Source organism: Dermacentor andersoni, chromosome 7 (assembly GCF_023375885.2).
Source record: "Dermacentor andersoni chromosome 7, qqDerAnde1_hic_scaffold, whole genome shotgun sequence".
NCBI lineage: Eukaryota > Metazoa > Arthropoda > Arachnida > Ixodida > Ixodidae > Dermacentor > Dermacentor andersoni.
The window spans coordinates 97,849,246-97,876,518 of record NC_092820.1 but is presented as its reverse complement, the minus strand read 5'-3'; the positions used below and the strand labels follow the sequence as shown (position 1 = coordinate 97,876,518).

At 43.5% G+C, this 27,273-nt stretch overlaps 1 protein-coding gene across 3 annotated transcripts in view; it reads right to left on the bottom strand.

Annotated features, from left to right (window-relative positions):
* Positions 1 to 26,843, bottom strand: part of LOC126534043 (uncharacterized) — a 57,424-nt gene extending 30,581 nt beyond the window's left edge. Inside the window, exons 1-5 of one of the 3 annotated variants that reach the window (XR_011895484.1) lie at positions 21,038 to 21,071; positions 19,346 to 19,482; positions 19,217 to 19,284; positions 18,319 to 18,405; positions 9,373 to 9,765 (exon numbers count right to left, since the gene is read on the bottom strand). Coding sequence is in view for 2 of the 3 variants with exons in the window: in XM_050181255.3 (XP_050037212.3) it covers positions 9,563 to 9,765; positions 18,319 to 18,405; positions 19,217 to 19,284; positions 19,346 to 19,482; positions 26,700 to 26,804 (600 nt within the window). In the remaining variant the exon portion in view is untranslated. Of the gene's footprint in view, positions 1 to 9,372; positions 9,766 to 18,318; positions 18,406 to 19,216; positions 19,285 to 19,345; positions 19,483 to 21,037; positions 21,072 to 26,699 lie in introns of those variants that run through there. The other 2 variants (XM_050181255.3, XM_055072638.2) reach the window with 2 other exon arrangements.
* Positions 26,844 to 27,273: the final 430 nt, after the last annotated feature.

The window sequence follows — 27,273 nt, the reverse complement described above, 5'->3', positions numbered from 1 at the left end:
AAACGACGCAAGAGAGTTGTTTGTACCTTTCCATCGCGCCGCCTATGCGCAATGCTCCGCGCACTGACCACACGCGACTCCCCGAAAAAAAAACCAGAGAAACTGCAGTGCTTACACCTCTACTCACACGAAATTCCAGAGGGGAGATAGATAGGATGACATAAAGGAGACATGGAGAGCAGGCAGAGAACGGGTAGTAACCACGCAGTCACAAGACAACTGATTAACGGGTTTGGCACTCGTCGCTCGCAGATTCCATACAGGGGGCGGGGGGGGGGGGGGGGGGTAGGGCAGTGCGGAAGAGAGAACAGGCGACGCGAAAAAGCGAGATATCACTACTATTATAGACACGATTGCGGTTACGTGCAAACAAAAGGCACCGTACAACACGTTGCTCATAGTTCGCAAACCGAAGCTGTTCTCCTGGAAGACGATGGAAGTCTCGAATGCTTATGCATAAAAATCACGTGTTGAGGCCACAAATTCCTATTGTACGCAGTTTACAGACCTCCCGATGCACCACCTGATTATCTAGTCAAGCTACAAGAAAACATGTCTCAATTCCAGTCATACAACTTGGTGCTTGTAGGTGACCTAAACTTACCTGACGTCATTTGGGAGCAGTTGCAAGCACTTCGACGGAATAGTACACATTTAAACACCATGCTTAGCGTAATGCTAACGCATGTCCTAATTCAAGTAGTTCAGGAGCCAACACTTGTGCAAGGACATTGCCAATCTGTGCTTGATCTGATATTTTTGGCCAGTATTTTAACTAAATATACCGTTGCAGTTATAGGAGGTATAACTGATCACCTACTTGTCAGTATCGATGTATCCACAGTCTCTTCTACCACATCTGGGAATCCTGTGAAGTGTTCCTTCCAGGACTACTCACGCGCAAATGATGCAGCAATAATAGAACATATGAAAACATGCCTCACCGACTTTACAACAGTGCTGGGATAGCAGTTTGGCGCCGTATTAAAACATGTGTCACTTCGGTATTGATAAATTTATGCCTGATAAATGCAAACTAGTCCGCAAACAAACACCGTGGATAACACGTGAAAATATCCACATGACCCGCAAGATAAAAATGTTAAATAAAACGCGCTTACAACTTGATCTACTTAAAGAAATGAAAGTAAACATTGCACGTGCAGTACGGAACGCTACTCGAAAGAACGCTACTTCAATACAGTACTACCAAACTTTATTGTTGAACAGCCCGAAAAGTTCTGGAATTGCTTCAGTGAAAAAAGAAGCCAGTAGCACAAATTTCAACTGATAGATCAAGCATTACCGATCGCAGCGATATTGCGAGTCATTTCAATCATTATTTCCATAGTGCATTTTCTAATTCTACAATTAGTTCATCGAATGTCAAAAGCTTTCATCTATCCGAAGCAAATTTTATTTCATACACTGGCTTAGCTTCGTTGCTAGTTAACTTAAAAATTAAATCTTCATGTGGTCCTGACAAACTTGCAAAGATTTTTTGAAACGCTATACTGAAACTGTTGCAAGGTTGCTTCGTATTATATTTCGTGCTTCATTACTTGCTGGAAAATTACACATGACTGGAGGATAGCCAGAGTTGTACCCGGGTTCAAGAAGGGCGATTGTTAATTGTTAGAAAATTCTGGCCCAATATCATTGACATCCTCATGCTGTAAGGTAATTGAACATGTTGCCATTCAGATTAAAGAATTTCTAGATAAACATTCAATACTGTCTAAATTTCAACGCGGATATTGAAAAGGCTTTTCAACAGTTACACAGCTTGCCACCGTAATTCATTCACTCGCCTCATGCCTCGATAAAAAGGGTCAAATTGATGCTCTATTTCTTGATTTTACCAAAGCCTTCAATGCAGTTCCACATGACAAACTAATACTAAAACTAAGACATTATGAGCTTAAAGAAATATTGATTCCATTGATAACAAACTATCTAACAAATCGCCGCCAGTTCGTGGCGGTTAAAAAGCAGCAGTCTGGCTGTTTTCCGATCAACATTGGGGTTCCTCATGGACGTGTTCTAGGACCATTGCTCTTTTTACTTTACATACATGATAAAACTACTACAATTAATTCCAATGTGCAAATTACGTGCTTTGCGGACGACTGCGTGCTTATGAGAGAAATCACTTCAGCAAATGATCAAATTGATTTAAATACTTCTCTTGTTGGCATTATTGATTAGTGCAAAATGTGGGGAATGCAGCTTAACGCTGAAAATACGGTCTTTCTTCACTTCATTCGTCAGAAAGCTCCACTAACCTTTAGTTACACGTTAGGTTTTTTGTGTCACAGTTGCTAACAATTTATCATGGAATTTACACATTGATCATATCTGTTCATCGGTCTTCCGTAAATTATGTTTTTTGCTACATACACTTAAAAATTGCCCACCTAACGCAAAATTGCTTCCTCGTTATTCAATAACTAGACCGAAACTTGAATATGCAAGTGTTCTTGGTACCCGTTTACTAAACAAAATATTAAATGTCTCGAAAGGGTACAGAAGAAAGCTTTCCGATTCATATATTCGAAATTCTCTGGATATGGCAAGCCATCACAAATTAGCGTGATAATGGCATTTAAATACTTAAGCAACGAAGGGAAAACATAAGAATTTGATTTCTTTCCACACTTTGAATGGAGATTTGTCAATTAATCCTGCATGCTGCCTGTCTAGTTCAACGTGTAGGCATACTCGACACCATCATGCGAATTCACTAACACCTTATTTTGTACGGACGGATGTATTTAAGTATTCTCTTCCCCCTGTTTCAATTGATTGATGCATGGTATTATTGTTGTGTTTTACTACCCTGCTTGGACCTGAACTAGGTCTGCAGTATGAAATAAATAAATAAATAAATAAATAAATAAATAAACCCTAAATAAATAAATGAATAAATAAATAAATAAATAAATAAATAAATAAAGGCGTGCCCACGTAAAGCCGCAATAAATCACCTTACGGTCTAGTGGACACTGCGGAAGCAGTCACGTCAAAACAACACTTCTGTGCCCGACGCAGTATCTTTGCGGCTAAGGCATTGCTCAAGGTAGCGAGTCCGATCCCGACCTTAGTAGCCGCACTTATGCACCGGAGAAATGCAAAAAACGTTCGTGTAGTTGGATTTAGGCGCCTTTTAAAGAAGACCCAGGTGTCAAGAAGACTGCTAAGTCCGCCAATACAACGTGCAACGTAGAGAAATTGCGGTTTTCGTACGTCCAGCCCCATAGTCCAAATAAGGTTTAACACTTCTGCCATGATGCGATGTGCCATGTTAAGCAGCGACAGTTTTCAAGCATCTGTGAGCTTATCTATCTCAGTATGGCGCAAAACAACGCCTCAAGCAAACGCGTCTCACTGTGTGTTCCGCGCACTGGGCAAACATCAGTGGCACACCCAAGGTAACGTTTAATATAGACTCGCCCCTCTCGTATTGGACAAAAGTTGAATAAATCAAACGTTCGCGTCAAAATTACCCCTCGTTATCGTAAATAAAAGAAACTAGCACAAAAAGTTTAGCTTGCATCGATTCCCATCTTTCGTGGGATCCGCATAATGTTTCGCCCCTTACGTAAGATGGACCAAAACATTATTCGCTACGTTCCTGTCGTTTTTTTGTGCTTTCCATAAAGCGTAAAGAGCAATGGAGACAAAGGACACCTGCGCATTAGTCCTGGGTAAATTTCTACTTCGTCCCTAACAACACACGGTACCATCTAGTGACACATATGTGAAACCTGCACGTGGCCTCCAAGATGCACGGCGCGTCGGTGCGTGGGAACCCTCGGAAGCCTATCGTGCTGCAGCCGTGCTTGTCTCTCAAACCGCAGCGCTAGTGAGTGGCGCTGCCGAGAAGTCCACTCGGTGACCAGTATAGCGGTGCGCCGGTACTTGTGAACACTGGAAGCATAAGCAGTCAGCATTCGAAAAAAGCAAAAGATGCTTACGTTATTGGTTGGAAAAAAGAAATGAAGCGATTGGGGGTAAACGACCAGATATGTCACAGACAGGGGGAGCCATACGTGGTAGATACAGGAAGAGAAAGAACAATGATATGCAGACAAAAACGTCAGCTACGCATGCATATACAGACACACAGCCACACCTACAGACACACACAGAGAGAGAGAGACATGCACACATTTACAGACATACAGAGACAGCGCTGTTTCTGTGTATGTGTTTCTTTCTACGTCCTCGTTCAGCCACGCTTACACACGCCAGTTGACACTTTGTCACCGCTCCGTTTCAAAAGAGGTGCCAATAAGTCATCGCCTTCAGCGCCGAGAATGTTTCTCTCCCTTTCCGGACACCGAGCGCCACATAATGCTTCATCCAAGTTGGACAGCGGTTCACTGAAGAGCGGCACACACCTTTTATTATTTTTTAATTGTTTGGTTGCTGCCAGGGCCATCGAGGCGTTAAAGATAGGAGTGGTAAATATTTATACAATCATTAAAAAGTAGGCGCGTTTTACCAAAGGTGATGAAGAAGCGAAGATTTTAAAGCTTCAAGTTCAGGAATGGAGACGATGCAGGCCGGCAGGTGGTTGCAGTCTGAGCTGGTCTTGGGAAGGAAAGAATATAAACATTGGTCATTTATGCATCTTGGAATGCCTGGTTTTAATCGAGGATCAGTGCGGGATGATACGTAATTTGGAGCAGTGAAGAGACTTTGAGTTATTCGATTGCGTAACATATCTTGTGGAAAGTGAAGAGCCTAGGAGTTAACGCCGCCTGGAAAGACCTGGAAGGTGTAGTCTTCTTTTCATAAGTGCGAGAGTTTCGTGCGCTAGAGTAGTTACTGAAAATAAAACGAGATTCACAATTCTGAGCATATTCTATAGTATTATTCAATGACATTATATTAGGGTCCCATACGGAAGACGCACATTTCATCTTAGTTCTAACGATCGTTCTATAAAGAAGTAATTTTAGACCTTGTGCATTTATGACACAGGTTCATAAAATGTAGGCGTCCAAGATATTCATTGAATAGCGAAAAATCTAGTGCATTTGTGGCGCAGCCTGCTAAAGCGTCAGGTTGCTGTCTTTGAGAAACCCGTGTGAGATGGGCTCGATTCAGACCGGAATCGGAGAAATGTCAAGGATAGTTAAAAACCACTAGCATTCTTCTTATACTTCACGCCTATTCTGAGGGCCAAGTGGCTCTCTAAGTTAATTTCTATCACTGTAGGTTTCTGTGCAACCGTTGTGACCCCAAATACCTGGGTGGTCCGTGATGGACTGGGTAGCGTATTGGGTTGCTGTGCTGAGAAAACAGGATTCGAAGACAAAGGTCGGAAGCACTCAAGCATCTGAGTGTGTCGTGGTCTATATATATATATATATATATATATATATATATATATATAGGCTTCTGTTCGACAAATCTCGTTCGTGCCGACATGGTTCATAGTAGACACGCGAGTAGTTATGTATATCTATTCCCAGACAATATTTTATGCCAACTTGGGTCACTGGTTATGTGCCAGAAGGTTTGCACGGACCTTTCATAGTTTTTTATGCCACCTTGCTTAACTAGGTATGCGCCGCTGGGATTTTGCCACTCTAGTATGACGAAAACGATTTCTTAAATTTCTCCCGTGCGGAGAGGAATCGAACTCGCGTCACAATGGAATGGAATGGAAAGCTTTATGGCTCTATATCTCAGAGAGATTGGCGGTGGGCCGGTGTCTTCATGTCTTGAGTCCTGGCCGCTTCACAAGGTCATCGCCCTTATTCCAGGGCACCTCTCAGTCTTATGGCCTCGCAGGCATGCTGCAAAATTGCCCGTTGGGCTGCGAGCTCGCTGCTGGTGAGCAGACCCTCCCATTATTCCGCACTTGGGTTATTTACTTTATGGAATGAGAAATTACGCTTGCATTCCCACGAGATGTGGTATAACATGGAGGTTGCCCCACACCACGGACATGGATCCCTCTACTTGGTAGGGAACATATTGTGTAGTGTGTGCAGGTTGAAGAACGTACCTGCTTGCAGTCTTCGCCAGCTGACAGCCTCGTGTTGTATTAGCGATGTGTCGGGTGGGGGGTATATAAGTCTCCTTCCTCTGTAGTGGTTAAGTATTTCTGCATACCTTAAGGGGGCCTCTAGGGTTTCCGACTGCCCTGCTCGGTGCGTGAGTTCACGAACTAGGCTCTCCACCCTTGAGTTGCCCTCTATGCCGGTGTGTGCCGGTATCCAGAAGATCCCATGTTTTGTTTTTTCGTAAGGATGCTCTGTTTCGACGAGGATTCCCAATGCTTCCTTACTAATCTTCCTTGTATGTAGTTCCTGCATGTTGCTTTGGAGCCTATTAGAATTATCAGAGATGTGTTCCTGCGGTAACCTTCAGCCGCCGCTAGAGCTACGGCGGCTTCTTCCCCCGTTACCGAGCAGTTTCTCGGGTCGCGCAGTTAATTGATTCTCCCGTGTGGGCTACCAATGCTGCCGCGACTCTAAACATTCTAGTGTTGCGGTCGGGAATACGGCCGCATCTGTGTATACCGTGTTTTCTAGTGTGGCTAGGTTCCCTTCCATGTAATTTAATGTTACAGATGGGCCTAAGCAACACCTTCGAAGAACTCGCGGAAGTGCTGCTAAATGCTTAGATCGCCAGGCTCCAGCAGACTGCCACCGGCCGCAAGCTCCTAAAAAGAATAGGGCATAACACAGACGGCAGTGAGGATCCGGCAGCTAGCATCCCAGACAGCGTTCGCTAGACACTGGAGATTAACCCCTTAGCGAGAAACATGGACCCGAATCTCCACGCCGCCAGAAATTAGGAGCAGGTCAGACTTTCTCGGGGAGCATCTAGGCCTCGCAGTTTCCAGGTAAATCTCTGTTTGATCTACAGCTTCCTGTAAGTCTAATTCAACATCTCCTTCGCTTCCTCCGGTGCGCCAGATTTTGAGGTCATCAGTGTAGAGCGTATGATTGATTCCTTCTAGGTTGGAGAGCTTTGCGATAGTTTCTTCATTGCAATGTTAAAAAGAGTGGTGAGACCACCGCTCCTCATGGCAAGCGTCTGGCACCCAAACTGAAATTGTCGGGCTTGAGGTCACCGATTTTGAGCGTCGCCTTGCGATCCCTGAGGAACGAGCTCGTGTATCTGTAGAAGACGTCTCCCATATTGAGCTCTGATATCGAGTTCAGAATGGGATACATTGTCAAAGGCCTTGTCCAGATTGAGCCTCTTATATCTCTTGTGGTGTTGTCAGGTTTTTCACACTTGATAAGCTTTATCACGTCCAGGGTGGACAGGGCCGGACGAAAGCCGATCATGTTGTACGGAAACAATCCTTGTTTCTCAACGTGCTTGGCAAGGTGATTGTCTATGGCATGTTCTGCGACCTTCCCCAAGCAGGACGTGAATGAAATGGGTATGAGGTTTCAGACACTGGGAGGCCTTCAATGCTTTGGAATTGATGACCGAGAACATTTTCCAGGAATCCGCGACAAGCCATCGTCCCAAAGTCCATGTATATCCTCTGTCAACTATTCTATGGAGCCGTCGCAAATGTTTCTGGGGGCCTGGTTGGGAATGCCATCTGGACCAGGCGCCGACCTGCCATTTAGATTCTGGACGCCTTCCTTTACTTCGCGTGACTTGAAGGGGTACATAGCTCGGAGCAAGAGGAGCCCTTGTGGGGCTGATAACCTTCCTCCCTCGACTTTCCCAGAGGCCGACACTTGCAAGCGAATCTTTCTATTATGGCCTTGACTTTCTCTGATTGCGATGCCACCTGTAGAACCTTCGCTATCACTTGTTTTTGGTTTGGCTTAGTATTGGTATCCTCGAGCAGATGCTTGAGTTCGTTCCATTTAACTCCAACTCTCATCTGTCCATCCACGGAAAAGCAGACCTCATCCCACTGTTGTCTGCTCAGAATTTGGCAGTGATCTTCTGTAGTTTTGTTGAGCTCGGCGATTTTTTTTTTCGAAGCCTTCGGTTGAGTTTCTGCCATTTCCATCTTTTTAACAGTGGCGTTTTAGTTTCTAGAGATGAGCGAGGCGGCTATCCTCCATGTCCAATTCCAGTTCACCCTGGACTTTCTTTGTCCCCGCACTGATATCGTCTTTTAACTGATAGCCAACCGCTCTAGGCTAAGTTCTCAGTCGTGTTTGTGCTCGCTCTTCCCTAATCTTGCAAAATTAATGCCAATCTGTATAGTAAACGCTTTGAGAAAATAATATTAGAAATAAGACTTAGTTTCATTTTAGCGCGTTGTTAGCGCAACACAACTTGGGCGACTGGGTTCGTATTGTTATCGTACAATAAACAGCTGGAAAAAAAAAAAAGCCGTGAGCAAAGTTATTTTCCGCCGTTCGCATAAGAGTGCATTTGGCGATGTGCGAACTTGATGCCACCAGGACCCAGTGGTTCCAGAATTTATATTGGGATTGGTAAATTCGTTTCCTTTCACATGTTTACCGAAGCGTTTTCTAGGAGTAAAGAGGGCATCGTTCTTTCTTTTCAACATATTTGTTCGGACTTTAGGCAAAGGTGTAACAACACCCCAAAGCGCATCCCTGAGCATGTATACATTTCATCCATAAAAGAAAACAAGACTCCGTGAACTATGGTGCAAAAGCTGTTGGCTGGATTAAAAAATAAACTGAAGATGGCCTAAAGAACGTTCGATTACAAAAATGAAGGACTTAGCGTGCACTGCGACATAAAAAAGGACGTCCCAGTACTTCTGACAGGCTCTTTTTTATGGCGGAGTTATATGTTTTGGTTTCAGTATTTCAAGAGCCAATGTATCGTTTGACGGAAATAAAACCCAACTTTTTGAGCCCCTGCAAAATAAAATTTTAGAAAGCTGTACGTTTCTCAAAGAATACATCACGTGTCGACTCACAACCATAAAGCTGTGCTCTCTGCATTTCGCACCATAACAGTAACTGTGCTAAATCTTCTAGAAATAATTTTTGTCATTTTGTATCTATTTCGGAGTTCTTTTCCGCATGATACATTTCTAGGGAAAACAATTCCTTACTACAGGATAAATTTAGGTGGCTAAACGATTTGAAAATCAGTCTGTCGGTTGCACTTTGGTTTTTAGCAAACCGCAGTCCTACACAAACGTCTTATTTAGATTTGGTACGAAAATTCTACGCCTTGTTAGGAATTGCATTTTTTTCAATATAAATTAGTAGCACTGTGTATTGTCTCGAAAGACAACAAATGTGGTGCAGCGAAATTCTAGGCGGGGGTTCTAGCCGTGGCGTGGTAAGACCTCCTCTATGTAACTCAAGGAATACAATTCTACAGTTCACTAACTTAGGGGCCAAACATTTCTACAATGAATTTGTGTTGCTTCGTATAGAGGAGAGAGAGCGAGGCCCTTTATTATAAAACAGATTTTTGCCATCGCGTATACAAATATTTAGATGTCTTGCCTCTCAAAGCATATATATAAACGTCCTTTCAAGTTTTTGAAATTCAGCTGTAGTATTGAATTTTTGTACAATTCTATTTGTGAGTAGTTTCCAGCCAGTGACTATCTCGTGACTACACGAGAGTGTCAATGAGCTCCACTTTTGCAACGTTCTCGTTCCTGCTCATACGGCTGTGATTCTCCACGTTGCGCAAGTATATGCTGACAGCTTGGGTCGTAGAGAACAATTCCATGCTTCTCGTACTTGTGGAACCATTTCAGACAATTCTTCTGAGGGGGCTTTCTGATGAACGCATTCCTAATTCTCAGGTCGTACCTGAGAACTCTACCTGGAAAAGCATCAAAATTGTCTTAAGTTTCACAAAGCCAACTGACAAAACGGCTACTCTTTTACATTATCTTAAAGAGCGCAGCTGCTCAAACTAGATTCATTTACTGTTAAATTTTACGCGCTAAATTTCAAAACCAATATTTTATTTCAGCGTGCGAGCAATATATTCGCATATGCTTTTGTTCATATAAATGGGTTAAGCATTCGCTGAAGACAAGTTCTGAATGAACAACTCAGAGCATCGTTTTTTTTTAAGTGGTCTCCATGAGGTTTGTCTCGTAGAGACCACCTGAATTCTACGTAGATGTACTACGTACGTTTATTTATTCTTCGTACCCAATCGTCTTATGACATAATAACTGCATTGTTAAAATTTAATGAATTACGCTTAAATACTTCAAATGGTACAATGGATATTTCATCAAATACTCGGGGCATTTATGGCAGCAAAACTCGATGCAGGCTCTCAAACGCGTTGTGTACGATGCAACTCCTAAAACAGAGGGTTACTTTCAATAGTAAAACTAAACCCTATACAGGCCTGCTTTCCATTTTGGTGGCAAATATAAAATTCTAGTGGCCATCATTCTTTGTTAGGAGGTCTCCTTTTTATTCATACGTGTGACCATCATTTCAGCAGGTGACATTAAGAACCTTTGGTGTGGCTTTGCCAGGCGCTTGGTGTGCTTCTATAACAATTTATCCACATGGATACGTGATATTTCAGAATGATGCAACGGCACAAATGTATTCTACTGATTATTTGGCTCAATCGTGATTGTAACTTTCAATGTGAAGGTGGCCTCACTTCTGATGACAGCCAATTTCTTGTACTTTAAAACTGCTGCTTGATCTGATTAGTGAGACTTTGTTAGAAGCGTCTGCCCTATCATATTACACGATCCGCATGTGGTTCCCAATTTCCTAAATTGGCGCTGGCCTATGTTTATGTCTTTGCTGATTTCATCTGCCGGACCTGTACATTGTATACCTCACCTTCAACTTTTTTAGTTTTCTCCACCTTGCCATTTAATAATATGTAACATAAACATATGGAATAACAAAATCCTAATAAATCATTCATAGTGTTTCTAATATATTTAAATTTACTCTAAGGACATTTATCGCCATTTATTGAAAGTGAAGAAAAGAGTATACATAATTTTTACTGTCTCTTTACCTGCCACCACCTGATAATTTACATTTTTAGCTAATAATAAGTGTGTTTTTTGAAAATATATGTAAAACATCATGGTATGTTCCTCGAGGACAAACGGACTCTTGTAACAAACGCATAGGTTCAATGTACTTAGGAAACTTCGCCTACATTGGTCGAATAAGATGCATCGCATATGAAATACAATGTCACAATTTATGACATTCTTCCGCGAAGCATACACACAAAAACTAGCTAACTAATAAAAGTTGATGAGTGTTACAAAAATGAAAGTGTGCGCGCCGCAGTACTAGTCCATTCTTATGTCCGATTTCGACGGTGCTTAGATCAAACCATCATGCCGCTAAAATAGAAGTGCAACAGGGTTATCTCGACAAGATCTTGTGCCTCATAACGTAAAACTATTCCAAGACGTCTTTATTCCAATTCCTGACGTCAAATTTGCGTAACCACCGACGGTAGCATCGGGTGGTGACCCGCAATGTTGCCTCAACAGCCCTATCAAACGGACTTCTAGTTTATAGGAGGTGACTTTTCTTTGCTTTCTAGATAAAGAATATTGCCTACATGGAGCAGTTTTCTGTTTGTAATTGGCTGCCAGAAGGCGAGGATCACGCTCATGTGGAGAGAGTTTCGGTGGGGCCGAGCAAGCGCACTGAATATAGATAACCGATTGAAGAGTGCGGTGTCGGCGTCTGCGAATGGTCCACTTTTCTTTATATAGGAAGGTTTAGATTGCCGCTGAAACACATCCTCAGCAAAGTTCGCGGAGCGAGGTCGTAAACGTGCCGAAAGTGCTCTAAAACATTACACGGCCGGGCAAGAAGATTTTTATGCACACATAAACCCAAGCTTTCCGACAGGTGTGAGTAGCCAGTGCGTGAGCGATCGGCGGCATCTTGACGAAAGCGTATAACCTATAGGGGACGGTGTACAGAATATCTTGATTTTTCACGCACAGTCCGAGAAAAAGGAAGGAAACTTCGGGCAATTGCAAAAGGAAATAAGAAGGAGGGGGTGAAACCGGTTCTAAGATTCGATTCCTTATACCTGGGTGATAAACGGTATCGAATGGAAAGCACAACTGTTGACGTAGTCGAAACGTGACGATTATCGCAACCTGTAGTGGCACATAAGCTCCGACTCCTGATCGTCAATTGTAGAAACCTTAGAAGCAAGGTTGATGATTTTCATTTTGGTATTAAATGCTGTTGAGCCCGCAGTAGTGTTAGGAACTGAATCATGGCTCGATTCTGCGGTCCTCCATAGAGAAATGTTCCCTCTGGGTTATCACAGTTTTAGGCGGAACCGTGAGTCAAGTGGAGGAGGCGTATTGATTCTTGGAAGATCCAACTTGCCCTGTGTTCGAGTTGATTCTGATTTGGAATGTGAAATTGTATTTTGCAAGTTGCGGGCCAAAAATGGTAAACGTTTTCTTCTTAGACCTTATTACCGACCACCTGGTGTTTGTTATGAGGAGTTTGCACACATGACTACTTTTATTGAGACAGTTCAAAGGGATCACATTATATTGGGAGGAGATTTCAATCTTCCCGCTATAAATTGGAGATCGAGCAATATGCTTACACGTATCACCGGCAGGTTACATACAGCTTTCTTTGAATTCGTTTACTAAAATATGCTCCATTACTTCGTAAGAGACCCTTCGCATAATGATGGCACTTGTAAGGTGCTTGATCTGTTGTTTTTGATGCACCAAGCATTGTATCAAATATACTTGTTTTGCCTGCTATAACTGATCGTAATGTTACTGAAGCCGACACTGTCTTTCAAAATATGTATAAAAAATCTCCTAGAATTTGTCTGCGTATAATTGGGTTAACTACGCTGCACTCAAATTAGCTCTTGAATCTTAGTTTCCTACTTTTCACACATTGGCCGATGAAATAAACGTGGAACATTTATGGGGGGTACTCAAAAACAAGGTTTCCGAACAGCGAGATGACTTTGTTCCCCTTTTAACTCTGGCTTACAAACGTGCAAAAGATAAACCATGGTTTCACCGTTGACTGCGTTTCTTATTAGGAAAAATTTGAAGCATGTATCGGCAGATTAAAACTAAGAAATCGGGTAGTCGTCAGATACAGTTAGTTGAGTTAAAACGTAGTTTTAGCGAGCTCGCTACATCTGCTAAACGCACATATTTTACGAACTTGGGGCAAATATTAGTGGACGATCGTAAGACAGACAGACATACAAAGAACTTTAATTACAAGGTCCTGAGAAGCTTTGCCCTACGGCAGAGCAGCGGACCGCTCCCTCGTGGGGCCTGGTAGGCCGAGCCTAAACACCGCATCGTGGGCTCTCTGGACAGCCCAGGTTTAACGTGAAAGTTCTGAGCTCTGGATGGCAGAGCTCCATTCTTCTTCTGTGACGCGATTGGGTCCCTGTATCGAGGGGCATCGCCAGAGCATGTGTGCGAGATTGCTAACAGCCCCACAGTCAGGGCAAGTAGAGCTAAAAGCCTCTGGAGTGATCGTGTGGAAAAGGGCCAGGTTTGGATAGCACTTAGTCTGAAGCATGCGTAAAGTGGACGCCAGAGGTCTAGCCAGTTTTCTCTGAGGGGGAGGATAATTCCTCCTACACAGGTGATAGTGCGTAGTAATTTCGCTGAAAGCAGTGAGTGTCCCGAAACTCGAGAACCCCGGAGTCTGAGCTCCATCCTGCTCCCGCTCAGGGGGTTAGTGCGCGCGCTTGGGAGTGGGCGATGTCAGTGAGATTGGGAAACGAGTCAATATGGAGGTAGAGGTGAGCCGGAAACCATGTGATGGTGTACGGAGTGATTATCTTGTTTTTGAGAATCTTTTGAGCCTCCTCAGCGATGTATTTTGAAGCGAAAGCCCTGACTGTCGACCTCCAATCAGTGAATATTTGTTATCTGCTGTTGTCTAGGAGCGCTATAGCAACTTCGAGCTGCTCCGCTCTGGGTGGTGTTGAGCTCTTCAGGGAAATCGCATTCACTATCTGTCCGCTGTCATCAACGAGGGCAATGGCGAAGTTAGACGACTGTCCATATTGGGCTGCGTCGACAAAACATGCCAAATAGGGATCGTCCTTGGTGCGCTTGATGAGGGCGAGGGCTCTTGCCCTGCGTCTGCCTACGTTGTGTTGAGGAATAACATTACGGGGATACGGTGCAACTCGTATGTTGTTTCTTTGATCTTCTGAAATTTCATATTTCCGCTCTTCCTTAAGGATAGGGTTGATCCCAAGAAACGCCAGGATCTTCTTTCTAGCCGGGGTACAGGATAGACGGGCCATTTGGGCTGACACCTGAGCCTCGATTATCTCGTCCAATGTGTTGTGCACTCCAAGTTGCATAAGGAGATCCGTGCTCGCCCGTAACGGAATGCCTAGTTCTTTTTTTATACTTTTTCTGATGAGCGGGTTTAATCGTTTCTTCTCGGAGTTATACGAGTTGGGGATGGCTGGCACATAAAATATATGACTCATGTGGAAGGCGTGGAACAACATGAGGAGGTTGTCTTCCTTTAGGCCTCCACGCCTATTCGAGACTGTTGATAAGTCTGAACATGTTCTCAGTCTTGGCTGTGAGCTTGTTGAGCGTCGTATTGTTACTGCCATTGGATTCGATGGACATGCCAAGGACCCGAATGGTGTCTACTCTGGGGATGGTACAGCCTCTTTTAGTGGGGAGTTGGATGTTTATTTCTGACAACGGCTTCCAGCCTCTGGGTTTGGGACCTCTCCTGACTGCCATGTAGAGGAGGAGCTCAGGCTTCCTCGGGGAGCATCTAAGCCCCGTATTTTCCAGGTACATCTCTATTTGATCTACAGCCTCCTGTAAGCCTAATTCAACAACTCCTTCGCTTCCTCTGGTGCACCAGATTGTGATGTCATCAGCGTAGAGCGTATGATTGATCCCTTCTATGTTGGAGAGCCTTTGCGATAGTTTCTTCATGCCGATGTTAAAAGCAGTGGTGCTGCTCCTTATATCTCCCTTATATCTCTTGTGATGTTGTCAATGATTTGACACTTGATGAGCTTCATCACGTCTTGCGTTGACTGGGCCGGACGAAAGCCGATCATTTTGTACGGTAACAATCCTTGTTTCTCGATGTGCTTCGAAATTCGATTGTGCATAACATGTGCCGCTACTTTCCCCACGCAGGACGCGAGGGAAATGGGTCTGAGGTTTGAGAGACTCGGGGGCCTTCCAAGCTTTGGAATGAGGATGACCGATGCCATTTTCCAGGACTCCGGGATAACCCCTCGTTCCCATATTCATTAAATCTCCTCTGTCAACCATTCCATAGAGCGGTCGTCCAGGTTTCTGAGGGCGCGGTTGGGGATGACATCAGGACCAGGGGCCAACCAGCCATTTAGATTCTGGAGAGCTTCCCTTACTTCGCGTGCCTTGAAGGGATTATCTGGCTCGGGGCGAGATGAGCCTTTGTAGGGGGGATAGCCTTCGTCACTCGAGTCGTCCAGTGGCAGATACTTGCGAGCGAGTCTGTGGAGTGCGGTCGGCAATGTCTCTGATTTTGATGCCTAGTGCAGAACCTTCGCTATCACTTGTCTTTGGTTTGACTTGGTGTTAGTATCATCGAGCAGATGGTTGAGTAGGCTGCATTTAGCTCCAACTTTCATGTGGCCATCCACGGAATGGCAGACCTCACCCCACTGTTGTCTGCTTCAGGTTTGGCAGTGATCTTCTATAGTTTTGTTGAGCTCCGCGATCTTTTTTCTGAGCCTTCGGTTGAGTTTCTGCCCTTTGCATCTGTTCAACAGTGACGTTTTAGCTTCTAGAAGATGAACCACTTCTGTTCCACCCATGCACTGGTCCGACAGAAATGTCAATGACGACTCCAGTCACGTCAAATTCGTTAATAATTGCTTTTCATCAGTATTTCAGTCTACTCATTGAAACATTAGTGCGGTTAATAGTGTTGATTTTCTGATCGAAGCCCACGAAATATCTGAGGTTGTGTTTAGTGTGACGGGCATAGAGCGCTTATTACAATATTTGAAAAAACAAAGTGTGTGGTCCGGATAATATCCCTGCATCGTTCCTTATAGATTGCTTGGGCATTTTATGTTTGCACTTGTCTCTCTTATTTCAAAATTCCTTAAATAACAGCGTTGTTACTGGTGATTGGAAACTACCGCGAGTGGTGCCAATTCATAAAAGCGGACAGGGGGACAGAGTTGGTAATTACAGACCAGTAGCCTTGACTAGCATTGCATGTAAGGTTATGGGGCGTGTGATTTATAGCTGCATCTTGTCTCATCTTGATAACAACAACCTTCTTCATCCCAGTCAGCATAGGTTTCGGCAGGGTTTTTCGTGTACGACGCAATTGGTTGCGTCGCTCATGAGCTAGTCTCAGCAGTCGACAAGAAACAAATTGTTGACTGTATATCTTGGATTTAAAAAAAACATTTTAACATCTTCACGCCTGGTCTAATGATCACTAAAGTTCGCCGTTACAAATTGTATGACAAAGTTATCGCATGGATTGCTGGGTGTCTCTGTTCAAGACAAATGTCTGTGGCTCTCAACGGATGGTCCTATGAATATGTTCCGGTGACTTGTGGTGCACCCCCGGGATCAGCTTTAGGTCCACCTTGTTTTTGTTGTTCATTACTGACATCACTTTGGGCATTACATCATCATTTAGAATCTTTGCAGATGACTGTATAGTATATAGGGTCATCAAAAGCGAATCTGACCAACAAGCACTACATCATGATTTGGATTTGATTGCCACATGGTGTGAAAAATGAAAACTGTTGCTGAATGTGAAAAAGAGTGTCCAAGTCACCGATACTAGGAAGCGCTCATACGACAGCAATCATTACACTATAAATAATGCTACTCTTGCATAAGTGACAAAATATAAATATTTAGGTGTACATTTTTCTACTGATCTTAGATGGAACAGACATGTTACTCATGTTAGGAACAAGGCTGTTGAAGCATTGGTTTTCTTGAAACGCAACTTAAGTAGTTTGCCACAGAAACTTAGGGAGAGGCTGTATTTCACACATGTTCGCAGTACATTGGAGTATGCGTGTGTTTGCTGGGATCCGTATACTACATAGCTTGTATATACACTAGAAAAAGTGCAGAACAGGGCGGTTTGGTCTGTCCTTGGCAATTATGACAGGATGCTTAGCATGCCAGAAAGCAATAAAGCATTAAATTGGCATCTTCTTGAACACCGTCGTCGAAATCTCAGAATAAGATTTCTTCATAACATATACTGCTCTAAAACGGGGATAGCCAGCGAATTTCATTTTCAGCCGCCCACATACGTTTATAAAAGGTGAGATCACAAATTAAAAATGCGTGAGTCTCCTTTTAAAAGCGCTGCTTTCCAATATTCTTTCTTTGTTCATACTAGAAGATATTGGAACACTCTACCACCTGACACTGTCTGTATTTTTTCAAATTATGATTTCTTCCATGCTTTATGAATGAAATTTTGAGTGTTTGTTCACATGAGTTGTACCCTCCCTGCTGTAATGCCTGAGTGGCGAAGCAGGTACCAAATAAATAAACAAATAAGTAATTGTCTCCATAATTCCCAAAATAGAGACTGTATTTTACCATTTCTTACGTAAGCTTACTATACTACCAAGCATGAATTCACAGGTTATGCGCCTTTCTTTCTTCTGTACGCTCGCAATTCTCAAAGCTTCATCGACACCATTCTACCCTGGTCTCCACACGATGATTCTTCAGTTGGCCAGACTTTATGTCACGCTAAAGAAGCCCGGTGACTGGCCCTGTTCCGGACTCTCTCCTCTAAAAATCTTGTAAAGTCTCGTTATCACGCCCGACATATGCTCCCCACATTTGTGCCTGGTGAATTTGTTGTGCTTTGTTGTACGCCTGTCCGGAAAAATGGGCTTTACACAAAATTTCTGTCACAGTACACCGGCCCATACGTCATACAATACGCTTGACTCACAGCACATACGGCATCGCAAGAGTGAGTTCGCACAGTCATCATTCGCGTAAAACGCAAGTCATGCACGTCACCGGGCTCAAACTGCACCACCATCTGGCCATGCAACTCGCACAGAGAGCTTCGTCTTCCACCCAAGAAACTGTCATGCTGCACGACATAGCTAAAGGAAGTGAATGTAGAGGTGTGCGCGAGGAGCTTGCCTTCGCCTGTTGGCCTTGTATGACCGGCCTGTCCCTTGCACTACGCTAGCCACCTATCATATTGTACGTAAATTAATCCCATCCTTAAGAATATCATGAAAACCTACAATATAATTACGGTTGCACTTGAGTAGGTAGGACTTGCAAATAGAAATGCTTCTGAAAAAGGAGCTGCAGAAATAACCACAAAGGAGCGGTAAAGAGAGTCAACGAACCACAAACATTCGTCGTTGTCATAACCACTGCACAGCTGTAGTCATCGCTCATAAAGAGCAGATCTTCTTGAAAGTTGAATAGAGGACCTGAAAGTTAAAACATAGTTTGCTCAAAGATATGATGCGTTAAATACAATATTAGTTCATTGATTTACTCATTTGATGAACAGAACCTTCATTAGCTATAAAATAGCATTGCTTCGGGGAGGTACATTGATGTCATTTTCTCGCGGGTGACGCTTCAAAATATGTACTTTCAGATTATCCAAAATATGAGAGTGACAATGCTTTTGTACGTGGAGCAATCGTGGAACAAAAATACCGCCATTTTAAGCAATCAATAAGTATGATGTCGTCATTGACTTATAAAGATGCCGTAGAAGGGGGTACACGGATATGTATAAAAAAAAATGTTATAACTGCAATATTATTCAGGGCTGTTTACATTTATTGGGCGCTGTGGAACCCGTCGTGGTTGCTCAGTGGCTATGGTGTTGGGCTGCTGAGCACGAGGTCGCGGGATCGAATCGCGGCCACGGCAGCTGCATTTCGATGGGGGCGAAATGCGAAACCACCCGTGTACTTAGATTTAGGTACACGTTAAAGAACCCCAGGTGGTCGAAATTTCCGGAGTCCTCCATTACGGCGTGCCTCATAATCAGAAAGTGGTTTTGGCACGTAAAACCTCATAATTTAATTTTTGGGGGCACTATGAAACAGGGAAAATGCAGAAGACAGTCAGGTGTAGTGCCTAATAAACGAGAACTAGAATTTTGCTAGCGGATGTAAGTATTTAGTGCGTGGAGAAGGAAGCCTCAATTCGGATCACTTTAATTAATTAATGTGTCAAAGACCACCACGTCACCAAGCGAAGGTACAGCTCAACTACGGAACATACCTGAAGTTTTCACATCCATGTGCTTTTTTCGGCGCTGATCAAATATTCCTTGCAATGACCTAGATACCCTGCAAATAAATGGATCGCGAATATTCATTCATATATCATTCACGCTTACGTTATTATTACTTGTGGCCGCGATTGTAGCACGATCGTGTGAAGTTTACGGACATTCTTTCCAGTATATCCACCACGTCCACTAAACACCTTAATTGGGTGGGCCCAGAGGTGCTGTATATCCATATTGGTTCGTTCGTAGAAAATAACTGCAACAAAAAGAAAATAATCTCCATGAGAGTCGTATTGACATGGAAAAATATGGTTGGAATATTGCAAGGCAATGGTTCGATAGAAAATCATCCCTGAGGTGCGGCCCCTGTCTGAATCTGCGTGACCCTCACAACTTCACTCAACATGACGATGGTCAAAGCAGCGTTAGCGCTGTATTATAGTCATTTATAAAAGAAATGGAAGGATTTACGGCAACTCAGCAACCCGAAAATATCATCCTGTTGAAAGACGCATCGTGGAAAACTGAACAAATCAGCCCAACTTGCAATTACATTTCGGTTTCTGTGCCGTAGGCTTGTGCCGAAACTTGACTGTGATCGAACATATTAAACAAGGGGCTCCACTCTCGGGAAGCAAAACTTTCCTAAATTTACGAGTCCTCAGACCAGTTTTCGACGTCATGTCTTTGTACAACAAGACATTCATCAAATGGACCAGAGCACACTGATGATAATTATTAGGAATCTAGTCCTAGTGAAATTGTCCGGCTTCCAGCTGTACATTGCAGGAGGAGCATAAGTTTGATCCCCAGATTTGTTTTTGTAGCTTTCTTCCTGAAGCGGACTAATTGCTATGCCGGGGTGGTGTAAAAGGAACTCCTTCCTGTCATACGCCGTTGCTTCGAATTGTCGAGATAATGCAAAAAGGAAAGAAGGTTTTCGAAGCAATGCCACCCTGTTTTAAAACATACCCACTTAACGTCCCCGCCATTGTTATAATCCGCTCGCGATCGACTGTTTATCACATAGTAACAATTGAAATATGTGTTTTTTTTCCGGGGGGGGGGGGGGAGGAGAGGCTAATATTGGAAGGTTCGAATATGAATAGAATTGGTAGTGCGTCATACACATTTGCTTTGTATTTAAAAATTAACTATTCACCATTTTTTAGTACCGAAAGTAAGCAACTATTTCGCAACAGAATGGTAAGTTTGGGTTACTCTATTCCACATGAAGAACAATATGTATCGCACAATGTCAGTAGTAAAACAACGACAAACGTTTTCTAAGCACAACCTTCGCATTTCGCGAAATGCGATGGTTGTGGGTTCGGTTCCCACCGGCAGCAAGTTGTTTTTTCATCCACTTTAACTTCCATTAATTTATCGTTTCTTTGTTTCATTTATTAAGCACAAGTAATTTCCCCTATGTTGTCCTTGGTGTCAGTGTTTGTTGGCTTCTTATGATATGACTAATAAAAATCAGGCCCCCCGGTTAACCCCCTTTCTTCTGGTTTACTCAATTTAGAGGAATACGTCGGTCCACCGTGCTTCGTTTGGCGGAACTCCAATCGTTGCTGGGCAGTCATGTACCTATACAATGCTACACGCCACAGAGGTTCCAACATTCAGTGGTATCTGCAGAATTCTTTATACTAATGCTCTTCCGTAGTGCTTCCACAAGTTTACTGGTGAATAGGTGCCGAAAGAATTGCAATCTCTAGAGAATATTCTCCTCAAGAACTTATGCCTTAGCTATTTCAGTGGGAATAATAGGTGTTACCGCATCAAGGCAGACAATGGAACCTTACCCGAGGTGGCCCATATTATCAAGAGCAACCTACGCACAAGAAGTATCAAAGAAACCAAATGGCCCGCAAAGGGATTGCAGCTGCATGTGCGAACGCGTATCGCGATTCTCAAACAATGGAGTTTCTTGAGAAATCGCTGTACACGTACGTCCATACGCACAATTGTGATCGTTGCTCTTGCATAGATATGATTTTTTGTTGGGATCTATCTGCGACCTCCAGTAAGCGAAAATTATGGTGCTGAAGTCTTCTCACTCCTAGAAAGTGTTTTGCGTACATTAGAGAAATTAGTGCGCAGATAAAATATACAAGAATATTTGATTTCACAGACTTCTCAAAGGGCAGTGATGACAAATTTAGCTCTACGGCCAATCCAGAAATGCTGTCGCCACATTTAGCAAAGATGCAAGGTTTTTCCTCGGTTTCAAGTGTGCGGGCGCTTCGAATCATCTCGAACTCACACAGTATCACGGCACGTGTGCTGGTGCATATTTTACCCGGCCCCAGCACTCATGTGCCTCCGACAGTAACAACAAATGGTCGACTATTTCACCAAAGTTTTAGTGTCAGAAGGAGCACCCAGACGCCTTTGCAAATCTTTAGGACCCCATATAATACCTATATAAAAAAACGAGCGCCATGTCGTCCTAGATCTCTTCTTGTTAATAAAGGAAACGTGGTTTGCGGGCGTGACAGGATGGGAGCCAAGTACCTCCAGCATACGATGAGGACGCTCCACCATTTCACCACCGCTGCAATTTAAAAAATCCTGGCTATCTCATGCCACCAACTTCTTTAAACGTGGCCGTGCGTTCAAGACTCTCGGACTCCCATCGTCACCGAGCACAGGGCAGGGAGCGCGCACACATCTTAACAGTAGCTATTCGGCGCCAGTACATGTATTCCATCCACAGCCGTGGTGGATGTTCGACTATTTCACCAAAGCTATGTTGGGGGGTTGGGCGTCCAGATAAATTTGTATGTCTCCTTAGGGCCTGCGTTCTAGAGGAGAAGCCATATTAACAACCGAATGTCAGATCTAGGCCCTTCTCTGCACATCAAATAAAAATTGGTGGCTTTCATACAGCACCAGGGGCGCTATAACGCAAAGCTAATCAATTTTTTTTATTTTCCGATTCTGCAATCAGCCCTCCCTTATGGGTTAAAAATTTGTTTTGACCACCCTCGCTTCACCTGTTTGCCACGTGACGTCACAACATCAGCGACAGGTACCCAACAAATATGACATGTATACACTGAGTATCATGATTAAAATGAACAAAATTAAAAGAAATGTTTCTGATTCGACGCTTTTGCCAAATAACCTTCTGCTATTCGTCAAAACTTTTCGGGTCGCACCCACTTCCCGTCTGTCACGCGATGTCACATATCCGCGAAAAATCACCGCGTCAAAGGCAAGTGAACGCCTTCAAGATGGATCCATTTGCCGCATAAAACTGAATTTTTCTGAACAGCCGGAGATTGCTCCATTCTGAAAGGAACAGAAGGTGGCTGCCGCCGATCGCTCAGGCACTGGCTACTCGCACTTTCCGGGAAGCATGAATTTATTTGAGTACAAAAAAACTTTTTGCGTGGCCGTGTAACGTTTTCAAGCACTTTCGGCACGTTTAATATATCGTTCTACCAACTATTCTTTGTTGAGTATGCGTTTTAGCGTCATTCTTACGCTTCTTATGCATGCCGCCACGATATTTGACCAGCCATCGCAAGCTAAGTAAGGGAAAGTGGACCAATCGCAGACGCCGGCACCACCCTCTTCATCCTTATCTGTATTCAATGCGCTGGCTCGGCACCGTGCAAACCCTCTCTACTTGAGCGTACGTTTCGCCTATTGTCAGCCAATTAGATAAGAAAAAGGCTCAATGTAGGCAATGTTATTTGTTGTCGAAGCAAAAAAAAAGTGACCGCCTATAAACGAGGAGTGCGTTTGATTGGGCTGTTGAGGCAACGCAGCGGGCCCCGCCCGATGCTTGCGTCAGCGGTCACGTAAATTTGATGCCAGGAGATTTGAATAGAAGCGTATTGGAATACTTTTGCGTTATAGGGTCCCATGATTCGAGCCTATACCTTTTGGCGTGCGGATGGACGCTCTACTATTTCAGCCCTGCCGTGGTGGTGAAAGACGGCCAGATAGAGATTTGCGAAGGTTTCGGGAAACTGTCATCGGCATAATATCCACAACGTGCGCCCGTTAGCACCGGTATATGGACCAGGGATTGTGCACTAAGATTTATTTTAGGCTCTGCCTTTGAGTGAAACTTCAGTTTGAAGACTGCGGTGCAAACTTGGCATCACGAACTTCCTAGTGCGCTCGCCTATTTCAGTTTAGGCAAGGTAATCACCACAAAATTAAGTTTTTTCGTAGACACTCTGGTTCCTATGCTTTTCCGCTCGTGTGTCCACTGTAGATCTTTTTCTGGTGATCGCGTTTCCCGATGTAGCCCCCGCTACGAATTTATTATTAGGCGCATGACGCGCCTGCATGTATCCGAATTGTTGAGCAAGTTGTCGTCGGTTTTATACCAAGACCCTTTCCTAATCAGCCATCGTGCATGGCGCGAGCCACGGCATACATTCAATAATATTTGAGCATTAGCGATTACGCTGGGATGTACGAAGGTTCGTGTACAAATATGCTGTTCTTGAACACAGATAAAATTTCAACTTCCAACCACTGTGCTCGCTAATGTCTTCGTGCTTTCAGGGAAACGTTGTTTTCTCGGCACAACTTGGCCCAACACAATGTAGGATTCACGACTCATAGTTGTGGCTCCCTCTGGTTCTTCATCGTCGTTGCAATGTGATGTTATAAGGTGCAGACATGCTATGAAACAGTTGCGTCCTCCAAGCAAGTCATAGTCATTGCAATGATGGAGTTTCCTCCGTCTTCATCAATGACGTTGCTTTCGCATTTCCCGCGTCATTAGAAAGCCGAGTAAATGAAAATATTAGGTTGAACTAAACTGAACAATTAGGTTTTAGAAAAACAAGATCATCACTGGCAGCACAACTGCCCAGCTCGTGTGAGGGAGAAATTGACGGTCATGGTCAAATGGCGAAGCACCGACTTTTTGGGAGGATGCTACCTCTCATGTGATATCCGTGTTAGCTGATTCGCTGAAAACATCGCTGAGTGAGGTGACATGCGAAGTGCGTCGGTTGGGTTGTTTTGTCACAGAAATTCAAGTTGAGAAGCAGAGCTGAAGCGTACTGTGGCAATTTTGTAAGGCACAAAGCTCAAATTCTGCGCACATAAAAAATAATTTACTCAATCGCGAATAATTAACCCAGCGAATTCCACCTGATATTTTTCTTTAGTGTCCTTTTCGGTACCTATTAGGACCGATAGTTCATGATCTAACGTGAACCCGTATTTTTCGTTAATTCGGGAAATTTGTTTCGAAGTTCAGCTCACCTGGAACTTGTCGTGAGCATTTTCCTCCTTCAATATACCTGGATATCAAGCAATGACGTACTTTTATCTACAACGCGTCTCTGCTATATGCGACAGCGAGAAGCTTAGTATAAGTGCTCACAAAAAAATCGCCGGTACCTAGCTGTCACGTTCTTTCTTTCTCACTACTTCGACAACTCAATTTGTTCTTCAAAATACCGGCAATTCTTTCTGGCATGCAGAATAGCAGGTCTGTTCGTCTTTGGTAACTTTACAGATTCATTTCTTTATGGATGTGGGGTAACCAAATGATGATTTGATCGTATTGCTTTTTGACTAGAGCACCCTAAAGCCATGTGCTGGTTGCAGGGACATTTCGCCATATTTTAGCATTCTTTTTCGTGTGCGCTGTAGAGATTGGGATTTTAGTTATTTTAATATATCCGTACACGCCGCATTCTTCTTTTGAATTGTAATATAGTTGAAAGCCAGCTTTCACATCAGGCGGCTTTGCACTACCTACCATCTTTTTCTATGCGCTTCCCAATTACACCATCTCAATTCTTTTACTTTCGCATGCAATGAATGGCTAACCAAATAAACGAAAGGGAGAACATTGTGAATGCGGTGAGTTTTTCTTGCTAAATATCTTGATAAAAATACAACTTGCACGTATCATATGGATACCAGAAATACTCTTTTTTACTATTGACGCTCCATTTCACACCGGCACAAGCTCAGAGCAGAGCCACGCGCATTCGAGTTCTTGCTGATGTTTCCTTGTGTCGAAATATTCTAAGCAGTAGTGACAAAGGGGAGAAGAAAGTAGTGGTTCAGAAGATAGTAGCTAATTGCAAAGGGACAACTTGCGCAACAAAAGAATCTGCGATGGATAACTCGGTCACGTTGCAAAGACTACCTTCAGCCCTATGTTCGGAAAAGGCGCAATGCAGCTATTAGCTTTGTCTGAATAGGGTAGGTTGTCCAGTGCCATATGGAGACCATAACCACTATTATATATTATGAGTCATTGTAAGAACTTGTTGCATTTGTAGTAGGTGAAGTGTACTAGCATTAAAGCGAAGTGCTGATTTTATTGTAGCACTGTAAAAACACACATGCTTTTAGTAGCACATTCCGGGTTGCAGTGGCGGTGCGAATCCATACAGCAGAAAACTGCGCGTAAAGATATAGAACACTTTTTTTTTGGCGGACTTGTAAAAGGTGACATTCAAACCACCACCATACCAAGCGGCGCATTCTTTGGTCGTCGAAATTTGTGCAGATCTGGTGCGTCGGCTGTTTATACATTTCTCATCTAACGTTCTAGAATATTCACTGCTGCACACGTACGTTCTAGAATGTACACCACTGTTATCGTGAGGCATTCAGTTGGATTACAGACAATATTTTTTTGCTAGCCAATCGGCGACGACATTCCAGGAGGTTCACACATGCAAGCGCGTCTTGGGATCCATTGAAACTGTGCTAAGGCGGGGGAAAGCGGTCCCCAGAATGGGAGAAACAATGTGCGTGTGCCAACATCTAATTGTTTCTTATTTTATAAAAGCTACATGTTGAACTCTGTCAATTTTAGGGAACCTGACGATTGCAGAGTGTTGAGCGTATTGAGTGACTCATTTAAAATATTGATATTATGTTTACTCAGTGTCAAACGGCGTGCGGCACCCATTTTAGGCAACTTGAGTGCATATGCATGGGTCATTATCATTTGAATTCCATCTTTACCGCTTCATGCGTTGCAGATGAGTATCCATTTTCTTTTCATGCTGGATTGCGTAGAATTATGATGTTGCTGGAAAATAAGCAGGTCTGCGAGGCTTTATGCCCCTGTATTTCTCAATTTTGCGGATATATTCAGATATAGCGTGGTGTCGTTTTGCTGCTTAAATACAGAGGTTAGCTGGCGAATATTGGCCCGCAGACGTTCTCATTTGTCAGGTTCCCTAAAATTGCCATAGTTCGAAAACAAGTTCAGATGAATTAGAAACTAATAGATATTGGCAAGCCCATATTGTTTCTCCTACTCCTAAGCGGGCACAGCCACACGGCGTTTCAACAGCCCCCGCCCGAACAACAAAACATTTTTTTTTACTCTGACTTCATTCATGCGGGGAGTGTGTCTGAAATGACACTGATGGTATTGGTATAAGAACTTGCGGATTAATATTTAAACAGAGATGACAATATAGCAACATATCTGCGCTTTCAGAGTAAGAAAAGTACCTTTCTGATGTTGGAGGCCCTTCTTCCACAACCCCAGCAGTTGCATTCTAACACAGTCAAACAAGCGGCGGACAGAAGAGCCGTAAAAAGCAGTTTTCCCGCCATGTCTTTCCTATGAGAACAATCTGTTGGAGTACGCTGAACATAAAACTCCCACAAACTAAGCTAAAGAATAAGGGTTTTGCGCAAGACAATGAGCATGAAGGTTGGCAAGAGCATTCACAGGTGAACAGCGCCGCAGTTACTTATAATACCGTCGTTGCTTACCGTGTTGGCGTGCGATTCTTTATATGACAGTGATAAAATGCAGCTACAGGTGCTTTAAAATGCTGTTGGCATGGGCTCCGATTTGTGAGGGGGAATGCTAAACCTAATTGAGGCACAGATTCTCAGAAATGTTCTCCAATTGGCTCTTGTACTTTACCTACGCGCACTAAGGCTAGCCTTGCTATACTTGCTGTAGTGGATATAGAGCGAGTACTATCTGATACGCCTAGTCTAGTATTACTTCATTATATTCATCAGTATCCGCCTATTTTATGTCCACTACAGGACGAAAGTCTCTCCTTGCGAT